Source organism: Didymosphaeria variabile (genome assembly GCF_027946475.1).
Source record: "Didymosphaeria variabile strain IMI 356815 chromosome Unknown scaffold_6, whole genome shotgun sequence".
In the NCBI taxonomy this organism is placed as follows: Eukaryota; Fungi; Ascomycota; class Dothideomycetes; order Pleosporales; family Didymosphaeriaceae; genus Didymosphaeria; species Didymosphaeria variabile.
The window spans coordinates 1,876,772-1,900,682 of record NW_026611625.1 but is presented as its reverse complement, the minus strand read 5'-3'; the positions used below and the strand labels follow the sequence as shown (position 1 = coordinate 1,900,682).

General features: G+C 52.5%; 6 protein-coding genes across 6 annotated transcripts; 3 read left to right on the top strand and 3 right to left on the bottom strand.

The window, feature by feature from the left end:
- Positions 1-313: 313 nt before the first annotated feature.
- On the top strand, positions 314-801 carry ATP14 (ATP synthase F0 subcomplex subunit H atp14; the record flags this gene model as incomplete). Its single annotated transcript, XM_056217292.1, has 3 exons — positions 314-340; positions 390-474; positions 533-801. 3 exons carry the CDS (start codon positions 314-316, stop codon positions 799-801), a joined length of 381 nt encoding a protein of 126 aa, XP_056068848.1.
- A 1,599-nt stretch (positions 802-2,400) lies between these two features.
- On the top strand, positions 2,401-5,815 carry N0V89_008537 (uncharacterized protein; the record flags this gene model as incomplete). Its single annotated transcript, XM_056217291.1, has 2 exons — positions 2,401-4,599; positions 5,180-5,815. 2 exons carry the CDS (start codon positions 2,401-2,403, stop codon positions 5,813-5,815), a joined length of 2,835 nt encoding a protein of 944 aa, XP_056068847.1.
- Positions 5,816-8,368: 2,553 nt separating this feature from the next.
- On the bottom strand, positions 8,369-8,908 carry N0V89_008536 (uncharacterized protein; the record flags this gene model as incomplete). The annotated part of the gene is made up of 1 exon (XM_056217290.1): positions 8,369-8,908. The coding sequence occupies one exon, from the start codon at positions 8,906-8,908 to the stop codon at positions 8,369-8,371; it is 540 nt and encodes a 179-aa protein (XP_056068846.1).
- A 5,994-nt stretch (positions 8,909-14,902) lies between these two features.
- N0V89_008535 (uncharacterized protein) lies at positions 14,903-16,071 on the top strand (the record flags this gene model as incomplete). Its single annotated transcript, XM_056217289.1, has 2 exons — positions 14,903-15,100; positions 15,124-16,071. 2 exons carry the CDS (start codon positions 14,903-14,905, stop codon positions 16,069-16,071), a joined length of 1,146 nt encoding a protein of 381 aa, XP_056068845.1.
- Positions 16,072-18,584: 2,513 nt separating this feature from the next.
- On the bottom strand, positions 18,585-19,912 carry TFB2 (RNA polymerase II transcription factor B 52 kDa subunit; the record flags this gene model as incomplete). The annotated part of the gene is made up of 3 exons (XM_056217288.1): positions 18,585-19,322; positions 19,403-19,483; positions 19,550-19,912. 3 exons carry the CDS (start codon positions 19,910-19,912, stop codon positions 18,585-18,587), a joined length of 1,182 nt encoding a protein of 393 aa, XP_056068844.1.
- A 1,574-nt stretch (positions 19,913-21,486) lies between these two features.
- Positions 21,487-23,896, bottom strand: N0V89_008533 (uncharacterized protein; the record flags this gene model as incomplete). The annotated part of the gene is made up of 3 exons (XM_056217287.1): positions 21,487-21,753; positions 21,806-23,738; positions 23,889-23,896. 3 exons carry the CDS (start codon positions 23,894-23,896, stop codon positions 21,487-21,489), a joined length of 2,208 nt encoding a protein of 735 aa, XP_056068843.1.
- Between the last annotated feature and the right edge of the window lie 15 nt (positions 23,897-23,911).

The following is a 23,911-nucleotide window of genomic DNA, read 5'->3' as shown; positions in this document are numbered from 1 at the left end:
GAGTCGGCCTTTGTATTGTCTATCTGAAGGAGCACAGAGTACCCAGTTTCGGCACGACCTTCCTGTACGAGCGAGCGGCTGCTGCAGACGTTCGGCGATTGGGGGGGAGGTGGCGGCAGCGTGGATGGTTTGTGACGGGAGGGAGTTGTAAGAGAGGGATTATGAGACAGGCGCGGTCGAGGCTGACTAAGAGGCACGTGAGCGGAGGTTGCGCTTGCCGTATCGGGACGAGCGGCTTTGTTCCCTGAGACTGCAGTTAAGCAAAACCTCATCTCACTGAAGCTATCACTTAACACCCCCCACATCCGCCATCATGCTTGCGCAATCCATCAGGGCTTCGGTGCGTGCGACTAGCTTTCCAATTGATTATCTCTACTGACCCAATGCAGCGCCAGACGGTCGCCCGCGTCGCCCGCCAGCAACCTGCCTTGATCGCTCGCCGCACCTTCATCGCCCCGACGGCCGTACGACAAGGTACCTCATCTTCAGCAGTATGCGAATGGACTGTACTAATGCAATTGGCGTTTCTTAGCCGATCTTGTCCAGGATCTGTATCTCCGCGAGCTTAAGAGCTACAAGGCTCCTCAAGTCAAGGCATCCGACGCCGAAGGCCACGTCCAGAAGTTCACCCTCCCCAAGGCCCCACCCTCTCCCGAAGAGAGCGACCTCGCAAGCGACTTGAAGGCGTACGAGACGCAGCAGGTGGAGCTCGAGGGCTCGACTTCGTCGGAATCTGGTGCGGCACCCGTTGAGGAGGACTGGTTCGAGGAGGAGGCAGAGGAGGCGCCTGCTGCTCATTAGAGTACTGTCAAGTAGGATACAAGGTGTACAAAATAATTGGGTGTGTCATTATCGGGCAACATAGCTGCATCCAGAAAGCGTCGACGTACCATTCCACGTCCTGATTCCGCCTCCCCGGGGCCCGCCTTCTATCACGTGATTTTGATCATCCACTCCCCAATGTTTCCACTTGACCCTCCATGCTCGAGGATTGTACTTGCTTCCATGAGGCCCACGTTTACGGTTCGCGCGCATACTGTGGTGAGCTCACATGGACTACTCGTTACATGGTAGTCCGCTCTGGAGGCGTGATGGTTTGCCACTGCAGCTAAGAATAGAAACAATTGTGAGCTCATGGATGCGGCCAATGAATGTCTGATCGGAGTATATGCAAGACTATGTACTGGTGGCAACAATGGTACTTGCGAAGTTCCAGCATGTTACACTGCAGGTAGTCATGCCCCGTCGATGTACTCGTCAAATGTTGGCCACCACCCACATCATGCGGCCATCTTGCGCCTGCTATCCGCTGCCCTGGGATGATGAGTAGTCACGGGCACTATTGTGTCGGTTGCAGCATCACTCCATGGCCCCATGAGGTTGTGCTACAAGAAGCGGCGAGACCCACGCCGAGCCCAAGTGGCCGCTGTTGTACGAGGAGGCTGAGGCTGTGATGCACTGACTGTTCTACCCACATGGTAGACGGAGGAGGGGCGTCTGGTGTAGCCCTCGCAGGCGGCGCTACAGAGCCAATGGGCACGGCAACGAAGTGTGGCGGGACTGCGGCCGACGCGCTGTGGAGTTGACAGGCCCGTTCTGCTCGCACGTCAGAAAGATTATACTGGCACCACTATTGCTGGGTCTCAAACACGTTCGAAATTAACTGGGTGAAAAGGCCGGCGCCGGGCGCACTCACCATCCAGGTTTAAGTCCGCTAAACGCGAAGAGCATATCGCACGACCCACGTTCTCTTTATTGGAAGCGGGCGATACTGATGTCACGCGCTGCGCTCTTGTGCGAATACAGACTGCAGGCAGCAGGCCGGAAAGCTGCGCATGATTGCATCTGGACACGCGATAACAGAAAAGCCCCGAACGGCATGCAGATTTGCGGCAGCCGGCAGGAGCGCAACCTGAATCTTGATCGCCGCGAGGCGAAGCCATCCGAGATCAAACCTGCTCGCCATCCTTGCTAGCTCGCGGCGCTGCCTTTGCATGGTCTAATTTACCGAAATCAGCATCAACGCTCCATCGCAAAGCCTCCGCAGCTTTTAGTGCTCGCAGTCGGTGTCTCAATCCACAGCTCCTGTCGGTCGCTACCTCACTGTCCACCACGCTCGTTGCCTCAGCTCGTCTCCTTCCTCTCGATCCGCTGCACCACCCGCCCATTTCCGCTCCGGAGCCTCAGTCTGCCTGGACGCCCCGCTGACGTCTCCGTCCCAGCCCTTCGTACCGCACAGAGGCTGCGAACGACCAAACTCAGCATCCTGAGCCCACCTGTGGCCCACCACCGAGATCAAGAGTCATTCGTTGCGAAACATGAGCCCTTAGAGAGCTCCCTGTCAACACCACGAGCAAGCTCGTGGGGAAGCGAGTCGAAGATTCTCCCAATCCACCCACCATGCACGCTGTTGCCTCAGTCCAGCGCGGCCACGATCTGCTCTCCAACGCACTCCGAGGCCGTAACCGGGCTGTTTCAGAAGCCCTCCCCCCTCCGGCCGAACGCCAGCCGGAGAAGCCGCAGCTGCCGAAAGCTGCCAGCTACACCTACTTCCCACGCGTGAAGGACCTGGATGACCCGCAGCTGTTGGAACTGAAGGGGACAATCTCGGAAGAAGAATTGAGGCCTGGCATCAGCCCAGATGAATCGTACACATCGTCGGATGGCTCGAGCCCTGACGAGGAGGGGCCGCAGGAGCGGATGCCCGAGATGCCGCAGCTGAGGCCCAGCAATTCGCGCCGGTCGTCGATATTCCTGCCTTTCTCAAGCAAGAGTCGTGAGCCCTCACGAGAGCGCAAAACCGAGCGCACCCGCAGCGACAGCCTGAAGCGATCGGAGAGTTCGAGTGGACTATCGCCAGTCCGATCACTAACGCGGTTGCGGCGGAAGAGCTTTGTCGGATCGAGGTCTTCATCTCCTACTAAGGAGTCTGGCAGTCCCAAGAAAGAGAGTGAGTCGCGCAAAAGTTCGTCGAGTGTTGAGGCCAATAAGCGGAAAGGGCTAGCAGTCAACGCCAGCATTCCTGAGGAGTCCAAATTAACCCGAGAGGCGAGCGATAGCCCTACGATGTACAAGAATCGTGTTCTCACCAAGAAGAACAAGCGGCTCAGCGGCTTCTTCACTGCCTCATCTACAGAATCCTTTCTACCGCCTGTTCCTCCGCTTCCGAAATCCTTCTCTACAGACAAGCTACCTTCCTATGTACGATCCCCAACCAGTCCGACCCACATTCCTCCTTTACCGCAGAGCATTGCTCCAGACAAGCTTAAAGGTCCCAAGACGGAGCCACGCAAGAAGGACGAGCTCTGGACGGTGTTCCGGACGCTCGAGGCGGACCTCCGCAAGTTCCAGCACAAATCCATTGCCTTCAAGGCCAATGTCGTGCGCACTGCGCTGCTGCCGTTCCTCCGCACCTACGCCACGCATACTTCGAACAACAAACTTCGCCCAGAAGATCTGGATCGACGCGCCAATATCTTGAATGGATGGTGGACAGCGCTTTTGGAGCTTCTCTCAGGGCGCAACAATCAGTCCATATCTGGGACCGATCGGCCTGCAATCTTGGAGGGCATCGCTGGCATAATGGAGAGATCAGAATGGAGACTGTCGCCGTCGCCATTCTGTGCCCTTGCCGACCGAATTGAAACAGCGTCTACCACTACTACAAAGTCCGCAGGATCCGCTTCATCTTCATCCTCTGACTTTCTCACTGAATCGGTCTATCACAATGTTCGCAACATCTTCACACAAAACCTACTTTCGCAAATGGCTTTTGTGATTGATAAGATGGCACTTCGAAACGCAGCTGCCAGCTTGGTGACCTTTTGCGGAAAGACGTGCGCATATGCCTTCTGCTTCTGTCCTGGAATCGCGGACATAATGGTGCGTCTGTGGACCCCTTCACATGAAACGATGAAGCGGGTTTTGGAAGAGTCAGGTATCACACGGCTTGACAGACTTGACGACATCTCGGAGCACATTATTTCCGCCTTCCCACCGACGCTCCATTCGTTGAAGTTCAAGACTTTGACCACTCTGGCTCGGTCCCTACGTCGTTCGTCAGCTATGCCTCTCGGTGTTGCCAATTTAGATTGGTACGGTGCTTGGGTAAAACGTTGGTCAGGCGCAGAGAGTGATTTGTTTTACGTCTTCGTCAAGCATTACCACATACTCATCTCTGAGTTCCTCCCAAATACATCGACAAGCATACAGCGCCTGTGCGCTCCGGGTATGATCATGGTTCATAGCCAGATCCTGGTGAACCTGGATGCAACAATCAACCGTCATACTACTCAGCACCAGCCCGAGGAAACGACGAACAACTCATCTCCCATCACCTTCGACGATGTCCTAGGTGATCCGGATGCTTCTGCCTCGACTGTGCCCATCCCTCCAGCGAACGCCACTCGACAAATGGCCGAGAATCGTCTTATCATGTTGCTGCGTGATTTCCTTTCTGAAAGAAATTCTCATATTGCTTCCGCTAGGCAGATCTTCGCGCAGAGTTTCAATTGCCTACTGAAAGCAGCCGCTCGAAAAGTCTCGGTCTATGACAACAACGCTTGCTATACACTCTGTGACTTTCTGGAAGAGGCTTTTGTAATTTTGGCTCGCTATGATCAGATGATGGATGAACGTCACTCTGTTCTGGATTGGCCATTCTGGATGTCGGTCTGCAAATTAATGGCGTCAAGTCATAACACGGCAACCGAGATCAAGCTCTTTTCTTTCTTGTATAGCACTTGGTCAGTGCTAGTCTTGGACGAACGTCGCAAGGAAAGCCTTTGCCTCGATTTCCTACTCGAACCTGATTTTTTTGAGAGCAGATTCAACCATTGGTGCCCAATGGTTCGTTCCTACTATATGCGAATATTGTGCTGGAGGGTCGCGCGCTTCGATGAGGGAGCGGGCACGACGGAGCTGTGCGTATTTCTGACAATGTTACATGTGCTCTGCTAATCATTCGAACAGAAATATCATGAAAGCTTTGAGCGACCGACTACGCGCAGTGTGGTCCCATTACCTGTGGCTTCGCGAGCAAGCAGAGAGCAGGCGAGCTCTTCCACCTTCAACCCAAGCTTGCAATCCCGCGCCTGGCCGACGCTTCCTCATCATACGTAATGATAATCCTATTGTAACCAACGCTCAACCATTCCTCTCTTTCGACGGTGTGGTGCAGTCGCCAGCAGCAAGGCGAGCTTCAGCTTCTTCGAAACCCGCACCTGATCGTCCTCTATCGTCCGCTTCCGTCGACTCTCAGGATTTCCCGGACGAAGCCGCTCCAAAAGGGCGATGGAACATCCTCCGTAGCTTCATAGGTGCTGCGCCGAAACAAACGGCGAAGTCAAAGGGCAGCGACGCACCTAAGAAGGAGAAAGAGAACACGAAATCGAATGGCACCGTGGAGCCTAACGGCGCGTCCGATGCTACGCCTGAGGTTACTGAAGCAACGAATACCACATCTTCGCCTCCACTACCCACCCATCGTAGCTACAGCTTCCGTTTCTCCTTGGAGTGGGTAGACAAACGATTCGGTACTTACCAGAATATGCGCCTCAGTCCACCGCGCCTGCCATTGCCTGCGCAGGTGCTCCTTCAGGAGAAAGGCATAAACATCAATGCGGTCTTGAGCTCTCAGCCTTCTGGCCCAGCGGCAACATCCAGTCGGTACGCTGGGCGTGCCCTGGCTGAATGGACATTTGTTTCGCATGAATGCCAGAATTTTTTCGATCGTCGGAAGAACGAAGGAGTTCCTTCGAACAAGCAAGTCGAAACACCCACACTCGCTGTAGAAGCGTTCAGACGCCCTGGATGAGCGATTCACTTTCCATCTCTTCATCTGCATTGCTCGATTGTTATTGCTGTTTAGCGCCTCTTTTCCTGCATCGGCATTTGTACAAGCATCGGCATGGTACATGCAACGTTGACATAACGTTTCTTTTTTTTTTTTTTTACAGCCGGACCGGAACCATATCCTGTTCCACGTGCTCTTCTCTTTTTCTTGCATACGGAGCTCATTCGCATATTGGGTCACTGAGCTCCCATGGCGTTCTTGCTTAGGTCCCGTGTGCGTGGCACGTACGCATAGTGCTTGAATATCTGTGTATGTGTCTTTCTTTGGTCGGGGAAGGGCATTCGAAAGCGTATATAATTTCTGAAAATGAAGGCGTCGGCGAAGTCAGAAGGGCAATTACTTTGGATCAGCGCCCAGGACCATAAAGGAGAACGTATAAACCATGGGGATTGATATCAATGAAATGGCCGGGCACGGCTGTTCTTCCAACTTGCATCGCAAGTCCTGTGTCTTCTTCTCGCCGAGTGTATGAGCGGTCACGCGCAATGCCAGCGGAGCGATGCATCATGTTACATTGCAGCACACTAACGAATGCCGCGTCTTCCACAAAGGAAATGTTTGCCCACAGTGCCTTTGAAGAACGACATCGAAGAGCATTGTGCCCGCCGTATCCTTGTGATGAGGTGAGGACTTTATTCTGACTGAGTCATCACACTCCCGTCACGTAGCCTGCTGCGGAATGCCGCTCGAGAGGGCGGACCAATCTCGGAAGCATATCAGCAATTACGGGTTTGTATGTCCTCGACGCCTTCCAAACCAAACCTTGGGCCAGGGCTTCCCTACTTTCGAACCCACCGCAACAATCACGTCTTTGCTACCCAATGGAAAAGCTTCTCCTGCTCGTGTCGGGGCTACGGAAGCATCGACGTTCTGTCGCAGGCTCCTTCGCATCTTTCGGCTTGGTGATTCGCCAAACACTTCTTGTGGGTATGCACCATGAGTCGCATTAGTCTTGGAATGAAGAGTGTCGTTATTCCCGCCGCTGGCAGGCGCATGCATACACACGGAACGGCTACGACGGTCGCATCTACCGGTCGTGGGCATTACACAAGCGCCGACACCGTGTCCAGGGGAAGGCTGAAATACAGGTCCAGGGGCCCGGCGCGATCGTGAGCGGAAAGAAAGACACGAAGGATGCAGCTGGCTTATCTCATCTTTCTTGTGCAGAGGCCATGATTCGGCCCGGGGTTTCAAAACGAGGTCAGATACGGTTATGCCACTCATGCGAGGCAGAACCTAGGCGGGGCTACTGTAAGCATGGGCCACACAACGTTCCCCTCGATCCCTCCGCCTGAAGTCGCCGAGCGCACCGTATTTGGACTCGTTGAGTTATTTAGCACTTCATGAGCCACACGATGCACCATTTACCCCAACCGTAGCGCTTGTGGCACCTGCTCTGTTGATAATGGACGAACACCAGCTACGTCAGCTCGAACGTCAGCACAAGTTACGTGTAAAGACTGGCTGCGAGACTTGCAGGTAGGGAACTCCTTATACCTTTCATGCAATGGAACAATGACCCGTCTTTAGAGCTCGTCGTGTCAAGTGCGATGAAACGAAGCCAGAGTGCCTGCGCTGCACAAAGACCGGTCGCAAGTGCGAGGGGTACAAACACGTTCAAACAGCACGGCATGATTCGCCTTCAGCTGCTGCTTCGTTCCGAAATTCGTCTTTTCTAGTCGTTCCCCAGAAGCCTACGTCTCCCAGTATACCCAAGCTTCCTACGCGAAGTCTTTCACCGGATGCCATGGAGAATCGTTCCTTTCTCTATTTTCAAACCAACACGCTCCCCAAATGGACTGAGTTCTTCGATTCTGATCTGTGGAGCCAAAAGATCATGCAACTGAGCCATGTTGAACCGGCTATAAAACATGGCATTCTCGCCTTGAGCACTATGCACGAACGTTTCGAAAGCACATCGCCAATTTTCACCAGTAAATCTAATGACTTCGCTTTCGTGCAGTACATGCAAGCGGTGAAGCACTCCAACGAGCTACTCAGGGCACACAGCCAAGGCAGGGTCGACGTTGAGAAAGTGCTGATAGCATGTATAATCTTTACCTGCTACGAGAATTTAGCAGGCAATTACAGGGCCGCCAACATGCATTTGCGGAATGGGCTACTTATACTCAACCAGCACAAGCGTGGCGTTGCTCCAGAAATACGAACTGCTTCGCAGGAGTCGATCGGTAATGTGCTATACCGCTTCGATCTGCAGGCCATGACCTTCTCCGATAATACTTCGCCTTACGACTATGGTTTCGATAATCCCCCTGATTGTCCGCAAATACCGGACATGTACACGAGAAATTCAGACGCAAGAAGTGATCTTGTAGGGTTAATGAGGTGCATGATGTGGGTATCTGGGATTGCCAACATCAATCTGAACGCAACAGACAACCCCATCTGGCTCCGTCTATACACACAGGTAGTCACCTTGTTTGATCCTTGGGAGCGAGCATTTGACCTGTACCAAAATAACCTACCTTCACACGAGCAGGGCGATCCGAAAGTCTACGCTGGCAATACACTATTGAAGATGTCTTTCATGATGACGCGCATAATCATGGCTGCAGGCACCGGTCTGAGGACAGAAATGGCTTGGGACATGTTCAAGGGCTCGTTTAAGACAATCGTGGATTTGGCAGAAACGTTACCTATCCTCGCAGCGAGTGTACCGCCACTTTCACCGGAAGCCTCAACACCTCCGTCACGAACCCAGACACCACAGCCGCCATCATCGAAACACCGAAACATTGCTCCAAACCCTGCCATACCATCCGTGCCATCACCTACAGGTCCTACAAACACGACCTTCTTTTCCTCACCCTCGCCAACCTCACTTCCCACGGGAAGCCCGTCCGAGTTCGCTCTACCTTCGACATCAAAGCAGAAACCTCCGTCATTCTCTCCGTCATTCGAGCTTTCGCCGATCGTACCCCTTTTTGTAACGGCTTGCCGTTGTCGCGATCCGGTTCTTCGCCGCCGCGCCGTGGCGATCTTGATGAACTGCCGGCGACGCGAAGGGGTTTGGGATTCGTTTGGAGCCGCCATGGTTGCGCTTAATTGCATCAAATTAGAGGAGGGCATGGACCCAGCTGTGGAGCCGGGGGCTGACAATTGGCTCCCGCTCACGAGCAAATGCAGAGACAGCAGTCAAATCGAGGAGAACAAGCGGGTGCAAGACGTCTTCGTCAACGTCAATATGGCTGACCGCCAGATTGGGGTCAACTATATGATGTGCAACGGCGTTCCAGTAGAAAAGTATGTCAAGTTCTGACGCATTTGATCTGTGGAAGCCGCACACATTCCATTGGATCCTTACAATCACAGACTTCTTGGAGTTGCATAGCGCACATGCATGAGGTCACCGTTTCCTTCTGAATGAGCGTTTTCACTCTGTACAGCATTTCAGCTTGTTGTATTGCTATATCAATGTACACTTCGTCCTGCATCAAGTCCAACCCCGATCCTGGTTGTTACATACCCTCTTAGTGCGTTCATAGACCTCAAGTATCCGATGATCCGTACCAAGGCTCACCTATCCTTACTAATCCTCACCAATCCTAACACAACGGAGACTACTTCCGCCGTTATATTAAGCTCGACCCGGGTCACACGTTACAAGCTTCTTACTGCATGGTAAGGCATTTGCGAGCCGTGAACGGCCTTGCATGCGAGGCGACCCACCCAAAGCCTCACATACAGGGAAGTGAATCCTGCAATTTACGCCCGACTTAACGGGCAGAAGGTGGATCTGCCTAGCCACAACTGTACCGTAGTGTGTTATAAGTAGGGGCCAAAACGTCGCTTGAGTCCTGAGCCTACAATAGTAGACACCGTGCCTGCGATAGAGATACTACGCGGGGAATGGCGTCGGTAGGTACCGCTGAGGATTAAGTAAGAGGATCGTGATCTGTCAGCCGTGTGTTGTAGTTTCGCGAGAGTGACATGGTATATCAAGAGACTGTCGGTGAAAGCCATGTATTTATATGCACATTACAGGTGTATGGCTTACCTATTGAAAAGTTCAATGTAAGACCATGACGAACCCTGGGTTACTAGCGTTATATGCGTATGTGGATTCTGCGGAATAGAACTTCAAGTGTGAATAGTCCGAAGTAGACTAGATGTGCTTCTTGTGATGCACTTGTTGTGTAGTTAGCGGTCCTAGAATTGAGTGAGCCCGCGGAAAGATAGCCCAATGTAGCTGCGGCTGGTAGCCGCCATGCTAATCTGACACCACTACTTCGTCGAACAATGTTTGTCTACTTCTATGGCTATAAACGTCCACCTACTCATCAACATGATTTCTGGAAAATATAGCAATTTTCTTGGCCCACAGCACCTGCCTCTTATACAACGTCATCTCAGGCACATTTCCCTTTCCTAATTCATCTATGGCCGAAGCCAGCTCGCGTCCGCTGCCTTCAATTTCTAGTTGCGAAATGGGATACGTGTGACAAACGCGATTGCGCATTCGTTCCTGGCACCCTATGCAACGTCTGTCTTTCACATCACAATACCGTTTGAATCAGATCCACCTCGTCTTGAGCGGCCTTGGTCAGCTCATCCTCAGAATGAAGATGATTCCGACTTGGGTCGTGCAAATTAGGGAGCGTCGTGGTACTCCATTTGTGGCGCTTGACAATGCGACCCACAGTTAACTTTGCGAAGAAATGATCTATCGACTTTCGAAGTTTGCCCGCGTAGCTTGGGAGCGGTATGTGGATGTCAGCGAGAGAGAGGCCGAGCTTAGAACGCGTGTTAAAGCTGTATGGGGAGACAACTTACGAAGATTTTAGTATATATACTTCTGCTGTGTACCTAGGATCACCGATGTGAAGGGGAAGGGGAAGGAGGAAGAGGAAGTTGGTGCCAACATGAGGACTGTGGAGAAACAGAGCTCGTCCTGTGTCTGTGACGTCGCGCGGGAGCGTGAGGCCTGTAATATTGTCAAACAGATCGTTAGACATGAGGTTGTATATGGTAGGGAAGCGGTGTGGGAGGTACGTGGAGATTATCCAGGTATAGATTTTTGTACAGCAGGTCCAATGGTCGGATGTGCGCTAGCACGTCGCAGTTCTCAAATTGTCGTGTATCTGACTGGAGGGGAGCGAAATGCGCGACTCGTAAGTGCTATCTATGGGTATCAATTTGGACATTGTGGTGTTTTTTCCTGCTGAATGCTGATTAGTGGGTTCCAGTAATTGAGAAATGCATGCATGCACACCCACAGTAAGCTGATGTGTTGGCTCGAGGGTTCGCAACTGGATCGGCTGCTCCTTTGCAAGATGGAGGATGTGAAGGGGCTCGAAGGTATCGTATGTATCTGCAGAGTACTCTGGCTGTAGCTTTGTGGGAGATGTGAGACGTGAGGGGTCGCGGCGTAGGCTGCGGAACACGTCAGTTTTGTGGCAACTGGACAAAGGAATGGGTGTTGATTTATCAAGGTATCTGTTGAAGTTCTTCTCAATGGTTGAATGGCAAAGACTAAAACGTCGAGGAGCAAAACAGCCTACAAGAAAGGCCTCTACGATCATCTCTAGCTGTATCATGGTGACTGTTAATAAGGGAGTAGCGCCTGTGTGTGATATACGAAACGTTTGAGGAGCTGTGCAGCGTTATAGTAACAACCTAGGGTGTGTGGAGCGAGTCACCGATATCGCTTTTAGGGCGTGTATAGCACAAGCTCACAAGAGTACGTGTTTTCGATAGAGCATATCAGACAGCGAATGCTTCCCCGCTTTGGTGAAGCGCCGCTCAGTGGTAGGGATGACACACTGGTGCATATGCGGTACGCTCTTAGAAGAGTAAAATTTTGGGGAACCACAGCTCATCAATAAGGCTGCATGTGATCGTATGGACGTGTAACATGATACTTGTGATGGAAGATTGCGATGATTACGAGCTCTATCGCTGTGGTGAAAAGATTGAAGAAGTCATCCGCACTCTGACCCCCTCCACTTTGTTCCAGGTGCTGTACAATGGACTCGCTGGTACCATGATCATCCCATGCGGGTCCGAAGTTTGTCTTGACTTTGTCTCAGTACGGCAAACCGTGGTTCCTCTTATTCCTTTGCCGTTCCGATACCTGGGTCGCGCCAAGAAAATCAAGGAGCGTGCAAAGCTTCGCCTGATGGGCTATTCTAGGATTCATTGTATCTTGCGTCATCGTGCGGAAGGAGCGAAGGTCAGTAGGTAGATTGTAGGCTCGTAGAACTCTGTCCACAGAAGATGCTGCTCGTGAGTCAGCATTCGTTGTGCGAGCCCACATGGGTACGCCTACGGTCCATAGCTCTCACTTCATCGACGGTTTTAGGGACTCTGAACTCTTGAGGGAACTTCGCATCGTGACACATTTTGGGCTGCAGCTGGCAATATCGCGCGCCAGGTCGGATCTGGCTATTAACGAACTGTACCATAAGATTGGTTCTGGGAATGTGTTCAGTTCACTTAGTAAACTCGTCACGCCCAGTTCTCACCTTCTTACCATCTCGTCGATGTACTGTTCGTGGCCGCTCATCATCGCTTCAGGTTCGAACCCGGGAGGAAATGAGTCTCTCTGATATCGAGAACCCAATGCCCCAATGCCCATAGGGGAGCCGAATGCAGAGAGGTAATCATCCATTCCTAGCCTCGCATCGAAGGGTGCACTTGCGACGCGTGGAACACGCGGGTCCATGTCGACAAATGGTGATCCAGGCATCGTCCGATGCAGTTGCTCGACCATTGGTATGGGTATTGCAGGCCGAGGCAAGCTGGACATATGTGGAGGGCAGGGACGATAGGGTAGCCTGGAGCTTTCAGGATAGTTGAAAGGCATGTGCGCAGAGGTTGGACAATGACAAGTAGTAGTTGATTGCCTGGGGGGAAGCGAGACTATGGCCGATACTGGTGGTGTCAGGGTTGCAGAGACTGCAAAGTTGATGACAGAAAAGGAAAGAAGTGCAGGATCTCAGAAATACGCTGGCATTCGGTCCGCACATATGTAATGGCACTGATTGGTAACGTTCGTGGCCCTCAGCCATTGCTCTCGCCCGCGCTACCTCAGCGTTACCTATTCAGTCAGATGAGTGGCTGGTATAGTTAGGTCAAAGCGCAGAACAGTGACATCTTCATGAACTGTTGCACCTGTTAAGCGGCGTACGACGATGTAAGCAAACAATTGAAGAAAGGCGACAAAAGCTCAGACCAGGCGCGAGATCATTGCCATACCTCATGGGTGTCCCTTAATCAGACATTGGATTTTCATGATCCCGGTAACACTCCCACGCTGTAGCCACACATGTTGATCGATGTCTTGCCAGAATTGAATGATACTCGAATGAGCACATTGATATGTGTGAGAGGCGCGGCTATCCTTTCTAGGGCCATGTCGAAGCAGTCGTAGATAGATGACAGACCATTCCGGCGCGAACGACTGACGGGAAGTGTCGGACAGCGCTTCGGCAGCGGGACGTCAGTTCCGTATGGCGTGACAGAATCAAGGCGTATGATCTAGTATTGGATTTGGGGTGTGGGTGCACATGCACCCGGTGACTCGAGCGATGAATGCTTCTGCAAGCAGTCTGGCAACAGCGGTACCATTGAGACCATCCCAACGAAGATGGTAAGGTATGAGCTCTGCCAATACATGTAGGTTGCACCATGAGGCATCTGATACAGCGTAACGTGTCCGACAACAAACAGTCTGGGACATGCGCCTGCGCAAACAAATAGTAGTCATTGGAAAGTGCCAATGGCTCTCTGCTACCGTTCCTGTCGGCTTCGCCATTCAAGTAGGTCCGAAGGTTTCAGCAGCTATAACATGCAGCGGCGACTCGCAGGACCCCACTAATGCACACTTGACGCAGCCTTTGAAGCATCAGTGTACGTCTCCTCTTGTATGTTTCGCCATCGTGTATCGGTAGGAGTCGACTTGAAAGCACTACTGCTGGGACGCTCAGGCTCGCGACGTCGAGCGAGACTGAACTTCCGGCGATGACCGCTAGGTCGCTCGGTAAGGCTTGGGGCTCGAGGACGGGCCTTGCCGCGTGCGCGACCGCCAACGAATGGAACCTCATACGTGACGGAGCGAGCAATGTACAAGAGGAGATCGTAGGCAAGCAGAAATGCCCATGGTCCGATCATGGCGACACCCAAAAGGACCTGTCACCAGGTTAGAAGACTTTGGCGGTGCGGGACATGGAAGGCTCACAAATATCCGCTTCAGCCATGTCTCCACCGCCGCATACTCATCGGGGAGTAAGGAGAGCAGGCCCATGGCAGGCACCCCGCAACAAGTTGGACTCGGCGAGCGAACAAAGGCAACGGTGAAGGGGGGAGGCAGAACAGTCGGGGAGTGACAAGGTCGAGCTCCCGTTGTCGAGGTGAGCACATGGTTATCGATGATCCCTGCCGGCCATTGGTGCCACAGGGTGGCTGGTGCACCAAGACCACTACTCGTACCAAGACCGTCTGTCCATGTTGCAGTCGACTGTGGTATGGCAGGGCTCCAGGGCTCCAGGGCAGGGTTCCGTCGACTCCCCGTGACTGTGCGCAGACGGGTGGACCATGGAGTTCCTGTGGCATGTGGCTGGGGCTCGAGGCCGAGGGATGGGAGCTCAGCGGTTCTGCGTCATCCCACCACGAACAGCCCCAATCACTGCCCAGGCCTCACGAAGCTGGCCTGGCAGAAGAGGCTTGACACTGTAGACCAATCGATGCGTGTATCTCAGTGGCACCGAGAGCAGCAGCGCCCTCCGCCTTCCCCGCAAGCAGCATTCACCGTGCAGTGTCCCGCTGTCCAGCCCAACTGTTTTCGAGCAATTGACCTGAGCATCTCGACTTCACCGGTAGACGAGTCGTTAGCTTCTTCGCCTTCACTCAGCTGTATGAGTGCGAGTGGGAGCCTGGCAAAGGAAGAACCGGCGAATCAGCTCCACCGCGAGGCCGCCTCGAACATCCCGGGCTGAGCCTGATCCTACTTTCTGTCCCTCCGCACCTCGACGTTGCTGTATATCACTCTTCCTTGAATTCCTCTTGTCGTCTACCCTCAGTCGCGCCATGGACGACCTCAGCTTTCTGAGCCAAGCTGCTGCTGCCGACGCCTCAGCGACCTCGACTCTCATGGTGCTGTTGCCTGATGGCTCCGTTACCCAAATCCACAACATCAACAGGTTCACACTTCTCGACAAATGTCCGTTTTTGTTCCACGCCTTCGAGTTCCGCGAGTTCGGCGACGTCGAGCAGGCTAGCATAGAGGTACGCATGTATATACAATGCAGATATTCTTGTCCGACTCATCGCCGTACAAGGCTACGTCACGCTCCGCTATCGTATCGCTACTTAGGTTCCTGTATACTGGGACCTACCTTCTCGACCCGGATGGGTGCTTGGGCTCCCTTCTCCCGCACGTCGAAGCCTTCAAGCTCGCAGAGGATTTCGACGTCCCCGAGTTCCAAGTTCAAGCTTATGTTAACTTCACACGAGAGACCGAGTTTTCCTGTTGCAACGCTACTCCCCCCTCTGACCTATGTGACACGATCAAGTTCATCTACCAGCACTTTGCTGGTCAGGAGTCGCAGGAACATCAGTCTCTCCTAGACACAATACTCAATTACTGTGTCTCTGTCTTCACCTACCAAGTCCTTGGTGATCGACAAGATTTTCGCCAAACCGCCTTTGAGAACCCTACCTTTCATCGAGGCCTCTGCAGGATCAGCATGAGTAGGAATTTCGAGGACGAAGGAGCGAACGACATCGTGCAACTACCCGTGTGCCGCCCGACGCCCCACTCGCAGTCCGCCCTGCTCAAGCGCGCCATCGGCGATTTCCAGTACGAGATATGGCAGGAAGGCGAGGAGCCTACGTTGGAAGCCAACGAGATCGAGAACAGCAGTCCCACGAAGAAGCGGAAACCGTCACATGGCGGCTTCATGCTTGTCCACAGACCCAAGACAACTGGTGGAGGAGCAACTTTATCCGAAAGCGAGAGCGAGTCTGAGAGCTCGGCCGACGAATACGGTTTCTCGCTTGTTCACCGTCCCAAGCTTGAGGGGAAATCCAACCCAGCCTCAACCGCTTCCCCGACACTCAGCGACACTTGTACAGACCTATTCGTAGACGCACCTCTGCCGACTGTGACCGAACCAGAGCCTGGGCAGGAGTCCAACCAGCATCCCAAGCAAGAGACTGCTGGTTTGACCTCCGATGACGAATGGGATCTTGTCTAGTACTGCGTTCTGTACTAAAGCTCGGGCAGTCTGGTTCCATGCGATTGCCCTACTGGCCGAACATACCATTACGTAGCAATCTTGAGTGTACTTGTCTACACAGCGCTTATGTTGCGTTACCCTGCGACGCCTGGTTTCCCGACTCTGGCATGCAATTTTGCGTACAGACTACAACGTCAAGGCTACGTTTGCACTTTTGAGCTTGCTTTTCTTTTTGTCCGAGTCACCTGCGTACATGGGTCGTAGAGAAACAGAATTGTTTTGGCATATGGTTCGGCGTTGATGGCGTTTCACTTTGGGACCGGCGGAGGTTTATATTATTCACAAGCAAATACTGCTTGGTGCAGTGAACTGATGATTTTTTTCAGTGCACTGCCAGTTGATTGCATCAATATCATCAGAAACGAAACCTTACCAATCACCTGCCTAGTACGTGCGCACGACATTTACTCATGTTACTTAAAGTAGAAGATATGACATCAGCGCCGGGGCCGTGGTAATTACCAGCAAGTCGGAGAACAATCAGTCAGGTCATTGATCATTTGATCCATGCACAATAACATCTAGCTGATTTGCTAGTTGAAGTGCAATACTATCCTCTATTGAACTCTCTACTGCTCGTTAATTGTATGCTAAGACCTCTCAATCAGCCAAGGCCGGGTCTAGCCTAACGGCAGGCAGGTGCATCTAAGGTTCATGTTCGAAGCCATCCACGGCCGCATTTTTCTAGGTTCAACCTGGCCGGATTCAACTCATCTCGCATTCCACATGTTTGGATCATCGCCTTGTCTTACCATCTCGCGTCATCCCCTCTTCTTACCCGTTATATCCCTCTTCGCTCAATATGCCGCTTGATAATGACAACGCGCACGATGGAGTTGCACCGGTACAACCAACAAGAGGCGGATGGTAGCTCGCCTCAATTCTCGTTTTGGCGGCTACATTGTCCTACAAATTCAAAACCCCAATCTGTGACCCTGTGCAATTTTATGGACCTTATGCCTGGTTACCTCCACCTACCATATCAATAACATCGGCCTGTCAGAAGGTAAGTGCGACCGTGCCTCATACTGGAAACCATCTACGTTCGCTGCTTTCCAATATAGCACAACAACACTTGTCGTCTTAGTATGCTTCCTAGCATTTCTGAACTTCACCTCACAATCCACCTCACAATCCACCTCACAATCCACCTCACAATCCACCTCACAATCCACCTCACATCGTCCCCTCCCTGTTATCTGCTCTATCTCTTACTGCTCACCATGCCGCTTAATCTTGACATCAACATCCGCCCCCGAAGCATGGAGCCCGCATCGAACAGCAAACCTCAGGCTCGCCATCACAAACGCCACGTCCTCAAAAACGGCATTTCGAGGCCGATCAACAATGAGCGTGCCACGAGTTCACGTCTGTATAGGCTTCAGCGATCTCGCTGGCCAATCGTAGCAGTACCTGGCCGTCTACAAGACCCGCCGCCTCCACCATACTCAATTCTCGCTCCTGCAGATCGATTCACTATCGCACATCCCTCGCCCCCTGACCTCTATAACAACCCACCTCCAGATCGTGCTAGACCCCGGGACCGTCTATACTCCCAACGGCCCCAGCCATGTGTACCACGGAGGTCGTCGTCGGCTGCAACCGTTCGGCCCGCTGATACAGGTAATGTCACCTCACCTCAGAATTTGACATGATCATCAAGTCGACAGGATGTCCAATAACAGAAGCATGTCCGCTTGGAGCAGTTAGTCTGTTGCTCTTGCTCTATTCCCTTGATACATTCGTATGTTAATGCCTGAAAATGCAGATGCTGAACAACGCGAACACGATCCTTACCCTAAACCTCCCACAAGACGATTGTCAAAACGAACAGCACGTGTAGGAGGCTTAAAGATCAGCGTCACCAAGTACGCCATCTGATATTCCTTCCGTGTTCTCAAATTGGGAAAGCTGCGCGGCGACAGTCATGGACAACGTTTAATGATCCTTTGGAAGACCTCGCTGGCTCAAACTGCGAAGACCAAATTCTTGGATTCTAAGATTGCTCTTATCAGCTCTACAACGTACCAGACTACCGCAAGCTGCGATGCTGGACGAAGATATAGCTCAGGCTTTTCTCTCCGCGGATCAGCGTTCAATGGAACTACTAGACTAATGGGGTCGCCGTCATTCATGGGCAGGAACTAGAGCTCGACGGAATCTATCAGGCCAACGAAAGTATTCACTGACGCCAGCGCGTCTTATCATCGGCCACTAGGAAGACTGAGTGAGAGGCTTGGTGGATCAGCTCGATGGTGTAGTGGTCTATGTCGCATAATGTACGCTCTCAATCAAGATGTTACTCCAGCCAGACAAAAATTGCACAAATGCTCGCTGTATCTGTACATCCTATCTTACCGCTTGAGAATCCCATTCAGTGAACTCCAGATCCAGGGATATGCTTTCCTTCTTTGATCTATCCATCCAAAACGCCAGCAATGCAAGACCTCAGATCGTCCCCTCCCCACCTTTTACGCTCTCGCCTTCTGCATATCCCTCTTAATCTTCGCCCCCACCACCTCAATACTATCAATGAAAAACATGCGCTGCTTATCATTCTGCCAGACCAACACCCCATTGTCCTTGGCGTACTGCACATAATCCCTATAACTACCCTCATTTGCAAAGTCTCTCATCAAGAAGCCCTGACTCGTCTCCATCCTTTCCCTCTCATACTCCCACAGGCGAATCTGATCCATAACTGTTGGCGGCAGGAAGGGCTTCGTCTTCTGCATCTGCGGGTGTGCGTGCGTCTCAAGATATTCTATAACTTGGGCGGAGGTTATACCATAGGAGATGGCGCGGCCTATGGATCTGCGGGTGATCTTTCCGGAAACGAGGTTGGGGAAGCGCGTGCGCATATGGGTGAAGAGGGAGAGGATGGCGATTTGAAGGAGACTGTTGGTATACGCGTAGATGCGGTAGTTCGTCTCGACGATGATGAAGCCCTTAGCTGTGGAGCCGCCTCCCGTTGCGGAACCTGAGCCTTGCGAGAGGGCGCCGGCGTCAGAGGTAAGGGTGACGGCGAGGCGAGTGGGATAGAATGTGGAGGCTGCTTTGTGCGAACGGTAGATGATGCCAAATTCCGCGAGGTCTTCGAGCATTTGAAGTTGCGTGGCGGAGAGAGTCGCGGTAGAGTAGTCTTGTCCGAGCTCGAGGGAGCCGAGCATGAAGAGGAAGTTAAGGATGTCGGTTTCGGACATGCGTTGCTGTGGGAAAGTAAAGTGCCATGTCAGCCATCAAGTTATCAAGGAACTGTGCAGAGAGATTTGCGAGCGGGGAGACAAACCTGTGGCGCATTCCTTAGGTAGGCAACGAGCAAGCTCCAAACCTGCGCATTCGTGTCTCTAAGCACAAACGTGAAACCGTCCTGTGTAATACGATTATGGTTATAGAACCCCGCCAGGTGTAGCAAACTCTTTGTTCCTGAACCTACATCCTGCCCTCCAGGGTTCCTGAACCCCACCGTGCCTCCGACCAGGTAGAAAAGAATGTTCTCCCACTGCCGCTGCGAGTAGCTGTCTAAAAAGTCTATGCTAACCCTTCTCTCCTCAGACTTATGCGACGGCACGCCAAAAGACCTGTGTGATCCGCTACCTTCTAGCGCCTGTCGTAGCGAAGAAGCGAAGCTCTTGTATAGCTCGTATCGGGTCTGACGCGCGTCGTCCTGCTTCATGACTATGATGTGCAGTTTCTCGAGGATTTGCATGGCACCTCTCTTTGTCTGCATGGAATCGGCGCGGAACCATGCGTCCAATTCAGCGACGGGAAATGGCGTGGGCATGTAGAGCAGGGCCATGACGATCGATTTCGCTGTGTCTGAATCAGTACTTGTGGTCCAATGCGCTGAGCCGAGGGGAGTAGAAAGTACCCAGATGCGGCAGCATGCATCGAAATATTGCCAGCACGGTTGAGGGCTGCTCATAGAGCTTTCTGTGTGTCTGCACAGGCAGCTGCTCGAGGTAATCGAGCGCCTGAAAGGACGAAGCCGACATCGTGGTTGATGTGGGATGGCGTGGTATTCGCTACCGTGGTATCATGGTCTTATGCCGGTGTTCTGTACGGACCACTTGGTGTCGCGTGGGTAGTAGCTGCAGGTGAAAGGATGCAGTAGGCTCGCGAGATGGTTCATTGACGTCGCGCAAGCGTGCCAAGTGATTCCGCTCCGCCCCGTGTCCGATGCGGCCGGCGGTATCGCGATCTGCCGAGCGGAACTCAACGTCACTCCTACACGGCAAGAGAACCAAGCATTGGAAAGATGCCTGCGTTGAAGTTTGTGCGATCTGTAAGATTTATGATCTCTACAATGCTCACTACACAACCAATCTGATCAATTGAGTAGGTGTGGGAGTCCTTCCGTGTATCATCCGGTCTGGAACCGAGGTAATTGAGTATGATCAAGGGAAAGGCATATCTGGTATACTGAATCGCTGGCAGATTACTAGATGGCGTACGTTCTTGGAAACGGATGCCATGGCAGAACATTCAAGTCTGATCTGTCTCCTAGCTAAAAGTGACCTCCGCTGTTCCGGGCCGCGTCAGATTTGAAGTCCTGATCGAGAAGCACCACACTGTTCGTTCAAATATTTGCTTCCCTTCTTCCTCAATACTGTCTTCTCATAAATTCCAGAATCGCTTGAATATCCTTCATGGCGGCACAATTGCCAGTATGGTCGACCTCGGCGGTTCCCTAGCCGTAGCCTCTCGTGGACTTTTCGCAACCGGCGTTTCCACCGATTTGAACGTTACCTACCTGTCCTCTGGAGGTAAGATAGGCGATCTCATCAGGGCAGAAGTATCATGCGACAAGTGTGAGTCGTTCTCTTACCTCTTCCCGACTTGGCCATTGGTCAAGCTCCTTTTAATAGATTCATTAACATTATCTAGTTGGCAAAACCATGGCGTTCACATGCATCCAGTTCAAGAATGCGAAGGATGAGGTTTTTGCGCGGGGGAGCCACACAAAATTCGTTGCACAAGCGTGGAAAGATCCGAACAATGTCACTGAAGAGCTGTCGCCGAAGGTAGAAAAGAAAGAGTAGACTATGAACAGCGAGAATATCAAGTCCAAAGGGAACGCATACGAAGATGGGAGTTTCATCGATATGTGGATTACTATGTTCTGTTTGTGCAGGGAACAGGTGCCGCGACAGTTGCGGTTTTCTTCCATGTTCGGCCGCAACCGTACCATGCAGAACATGTGTGACGTTGCTGGCTACCGCATCAAATACTATCATGGTCTCCACATGTTACAAAGACACCGCATCAGGGCATTGCACGGCTTCGTACGTCGTTTTTCCATCCTGTCGTACTTTTCATCACATCTCTCAATCTTATATCGCAGAGGCTCCCGTTCCATTGTCGCTGGCGTGCTCATCCTAAATGGCTCTCTTTGGATGACTCAAAGACCTTGGTGACCGTGGAGTCACAGTCGATCGATCCGCACGTTGACCTCACCTCGTCCGTATTCCATCCCTTTCCTTTCAACAGGTTGACAAAGCTACTCTTCCGCGGCGTCATCTTTCGTATAGCGCGACCCAACGATCCTTGTTTTCCATCGTCTGGTTTAGGGTTCAGCGGGGGCAAGTCACAAGAGGTGCCCAGTAAATTGTGGTCATGACGGTACTTGTGTTCGAATTCCTGATATTACGGTCAATACAAGTCAGAGCTGCAGAAGAAAAGGCTTGCTTACCCAGAGGCTGTCTGCTGCCTGATTTGAGAGACACAAATCTCGAAGTTGAAGAAAAATGTGGCATGCAGCTGCCTTCTCCTGGTGAACGTTGCAATGCGCGAGTGGTCCGTCCATATGGTATTCACGGTCAAGTTCGACTTGTATCGCCTCGGTGCGCCATTGGTCGTAACGCGCTTGAAAACGGCCGGCCCAGTACAATGCTGGCATGTAATCTTTCACCTTTGGAGAAACACCAATGTCAGCAACATCCAGAACTTGCGGGTCCTTCGCAGACCACAGGCGACTAGACTTGGCCGAGGAAAGCAGTGAAGCGCTGAATGAACGTCCGGATGCTGGGATCTGAATGCTCAATTTCGGATTCTTTTCCGCCAGCAGAGACTTCTTGCTTCCCTGGGCTTCTTTCATGATAATGGCTTCTTGTCTGTCGCTAAGGCTAGCAATCAGAGGGAGCGCAGTAACTGGGCTATCGCTAGAAGGAGATATCATCTCTCCGGACCCTTGTTCTTGTACGTTCGTCTCGTCCGGATATGCAATTGTCTTTTCCATTGGCTTCCCTGCCAAAACAAGCATAGGCATAGATGTGCTCTTGTACTGCTCTGGTATTGGAGGCACAGGTGGAACATCCTCTACACCCAGAAAGTGGTGATAAGTGGAGGAACGAGGAAATCTCACCTCATTGTTCACCACAGCCTGAGAGCGCGCCAGCATACCACCACCGATCCGCTTCTTCGGCGTAGGAAACGTCCGTTTACTGAAGTTTTTCTCGGTGTTCGCTCGTGGCAAGGGTAATCGCGCCGCCGCATGATCATCCTTCTTCAAGGTGCGCGGACTAACAGGTCCAAGCAGGCGAGTCTGCGTAACTGCACCTTCATTTGGAACAGGCAGCGCATCTATGGGACGAAAGGGGCTTCGCTTCTTAGGCAGAGCTCGCTGGGCTGTAAAAGGCGTTGGGATCACGTTTTGCGAATTCTTGCGTTTGCTTGATGCTGGCGGCGTGGTACAAGCTACTGGCCCGGTCGAATGTCCTCTCGAGGATACCGTCGGAGCCATCAGACCCTCTCGTCCTGGTGACTTCGGTGAGTGTTCCAGGATGTTGGACAATCGCTTGACATGCCGATGTGTAACTGGCGTCGAATTCTCTTTCAACTTCGGCCGCTGGGGTCCTGGGATTCCGGACAGCTTGTGCTGGTGTAATTTTCGTGGAGAGACGAAACCGTTCGGGCCGCGCGGATGTGCTGTTTTTACCAGGTTTGGTGTTGTGTAAGATCTCACCGGCGATGGCTTTTTCGCTGCAGCAAAGGCATCTCCGGCCGCTACGTGCTTCGCTTGCTGGGTTGTAGGGGTGGAGTGATACTGACGGGGGCTTGAGTTCGTGTGCTCTGGAGTAGAAGAGTCGGGCGACGGGATCTTTGTGGGAGTGACGCGAGCTTCCTCTTCGAGCGTGAAAGGAGGACCGGGTGTGGGTACCGAATCGATTCCAAGTACGAACGACTCGAGATTGTTTTGACTTGGGCGTGTGATGAAGCCCATGGTGCGCGAGCGCGGAATTTGCTTACGTGTGGCCTCGGCGTCTAAGTTCCTCTGCGAGCTCACCATTTTTCCTGGCGTCACTTTGCGTATCGCGACGCCGTAAGAAGACGGGTAGCGCATTGGGGACAAGAGCCTCGTCGATTCGTGTGGGTGCGGAACTTCGATGGCGCTATTTAGATCATTTGAGGGAAGCAGCGGACGCACTGGCGTAGTCCTGCGCTGCGAGAGAGATATGAGAGACAAGCCCTGGTTGAGTTTTCGTCGGAACTTGCTCGCGTTGGTTGTCTCGTCGCCATAGAGCGCGTGGTGAGGCGCCGGCTTCTCTTTGCGCCCGACCATTCTCGGTTGTTCTTCGTCGTGCGAGATATGGGCTGCTTCCCACTGTGAGCGAATCTCTTCGAATCTGTGACGATCTGGGTAACTCAGCATGGCTTCAGCGTGGCAATGCGGGGAGTAAGGATGATGCACTTACAGGACTAGAGGTTCTGCAGAAGCAGCGTTGAGGTGGAGTTGCAAAGGTGAAAAGGCAGTAGCGATACGTTTCGACGTAAACAGCAACATGACGTCCGGCCTCTC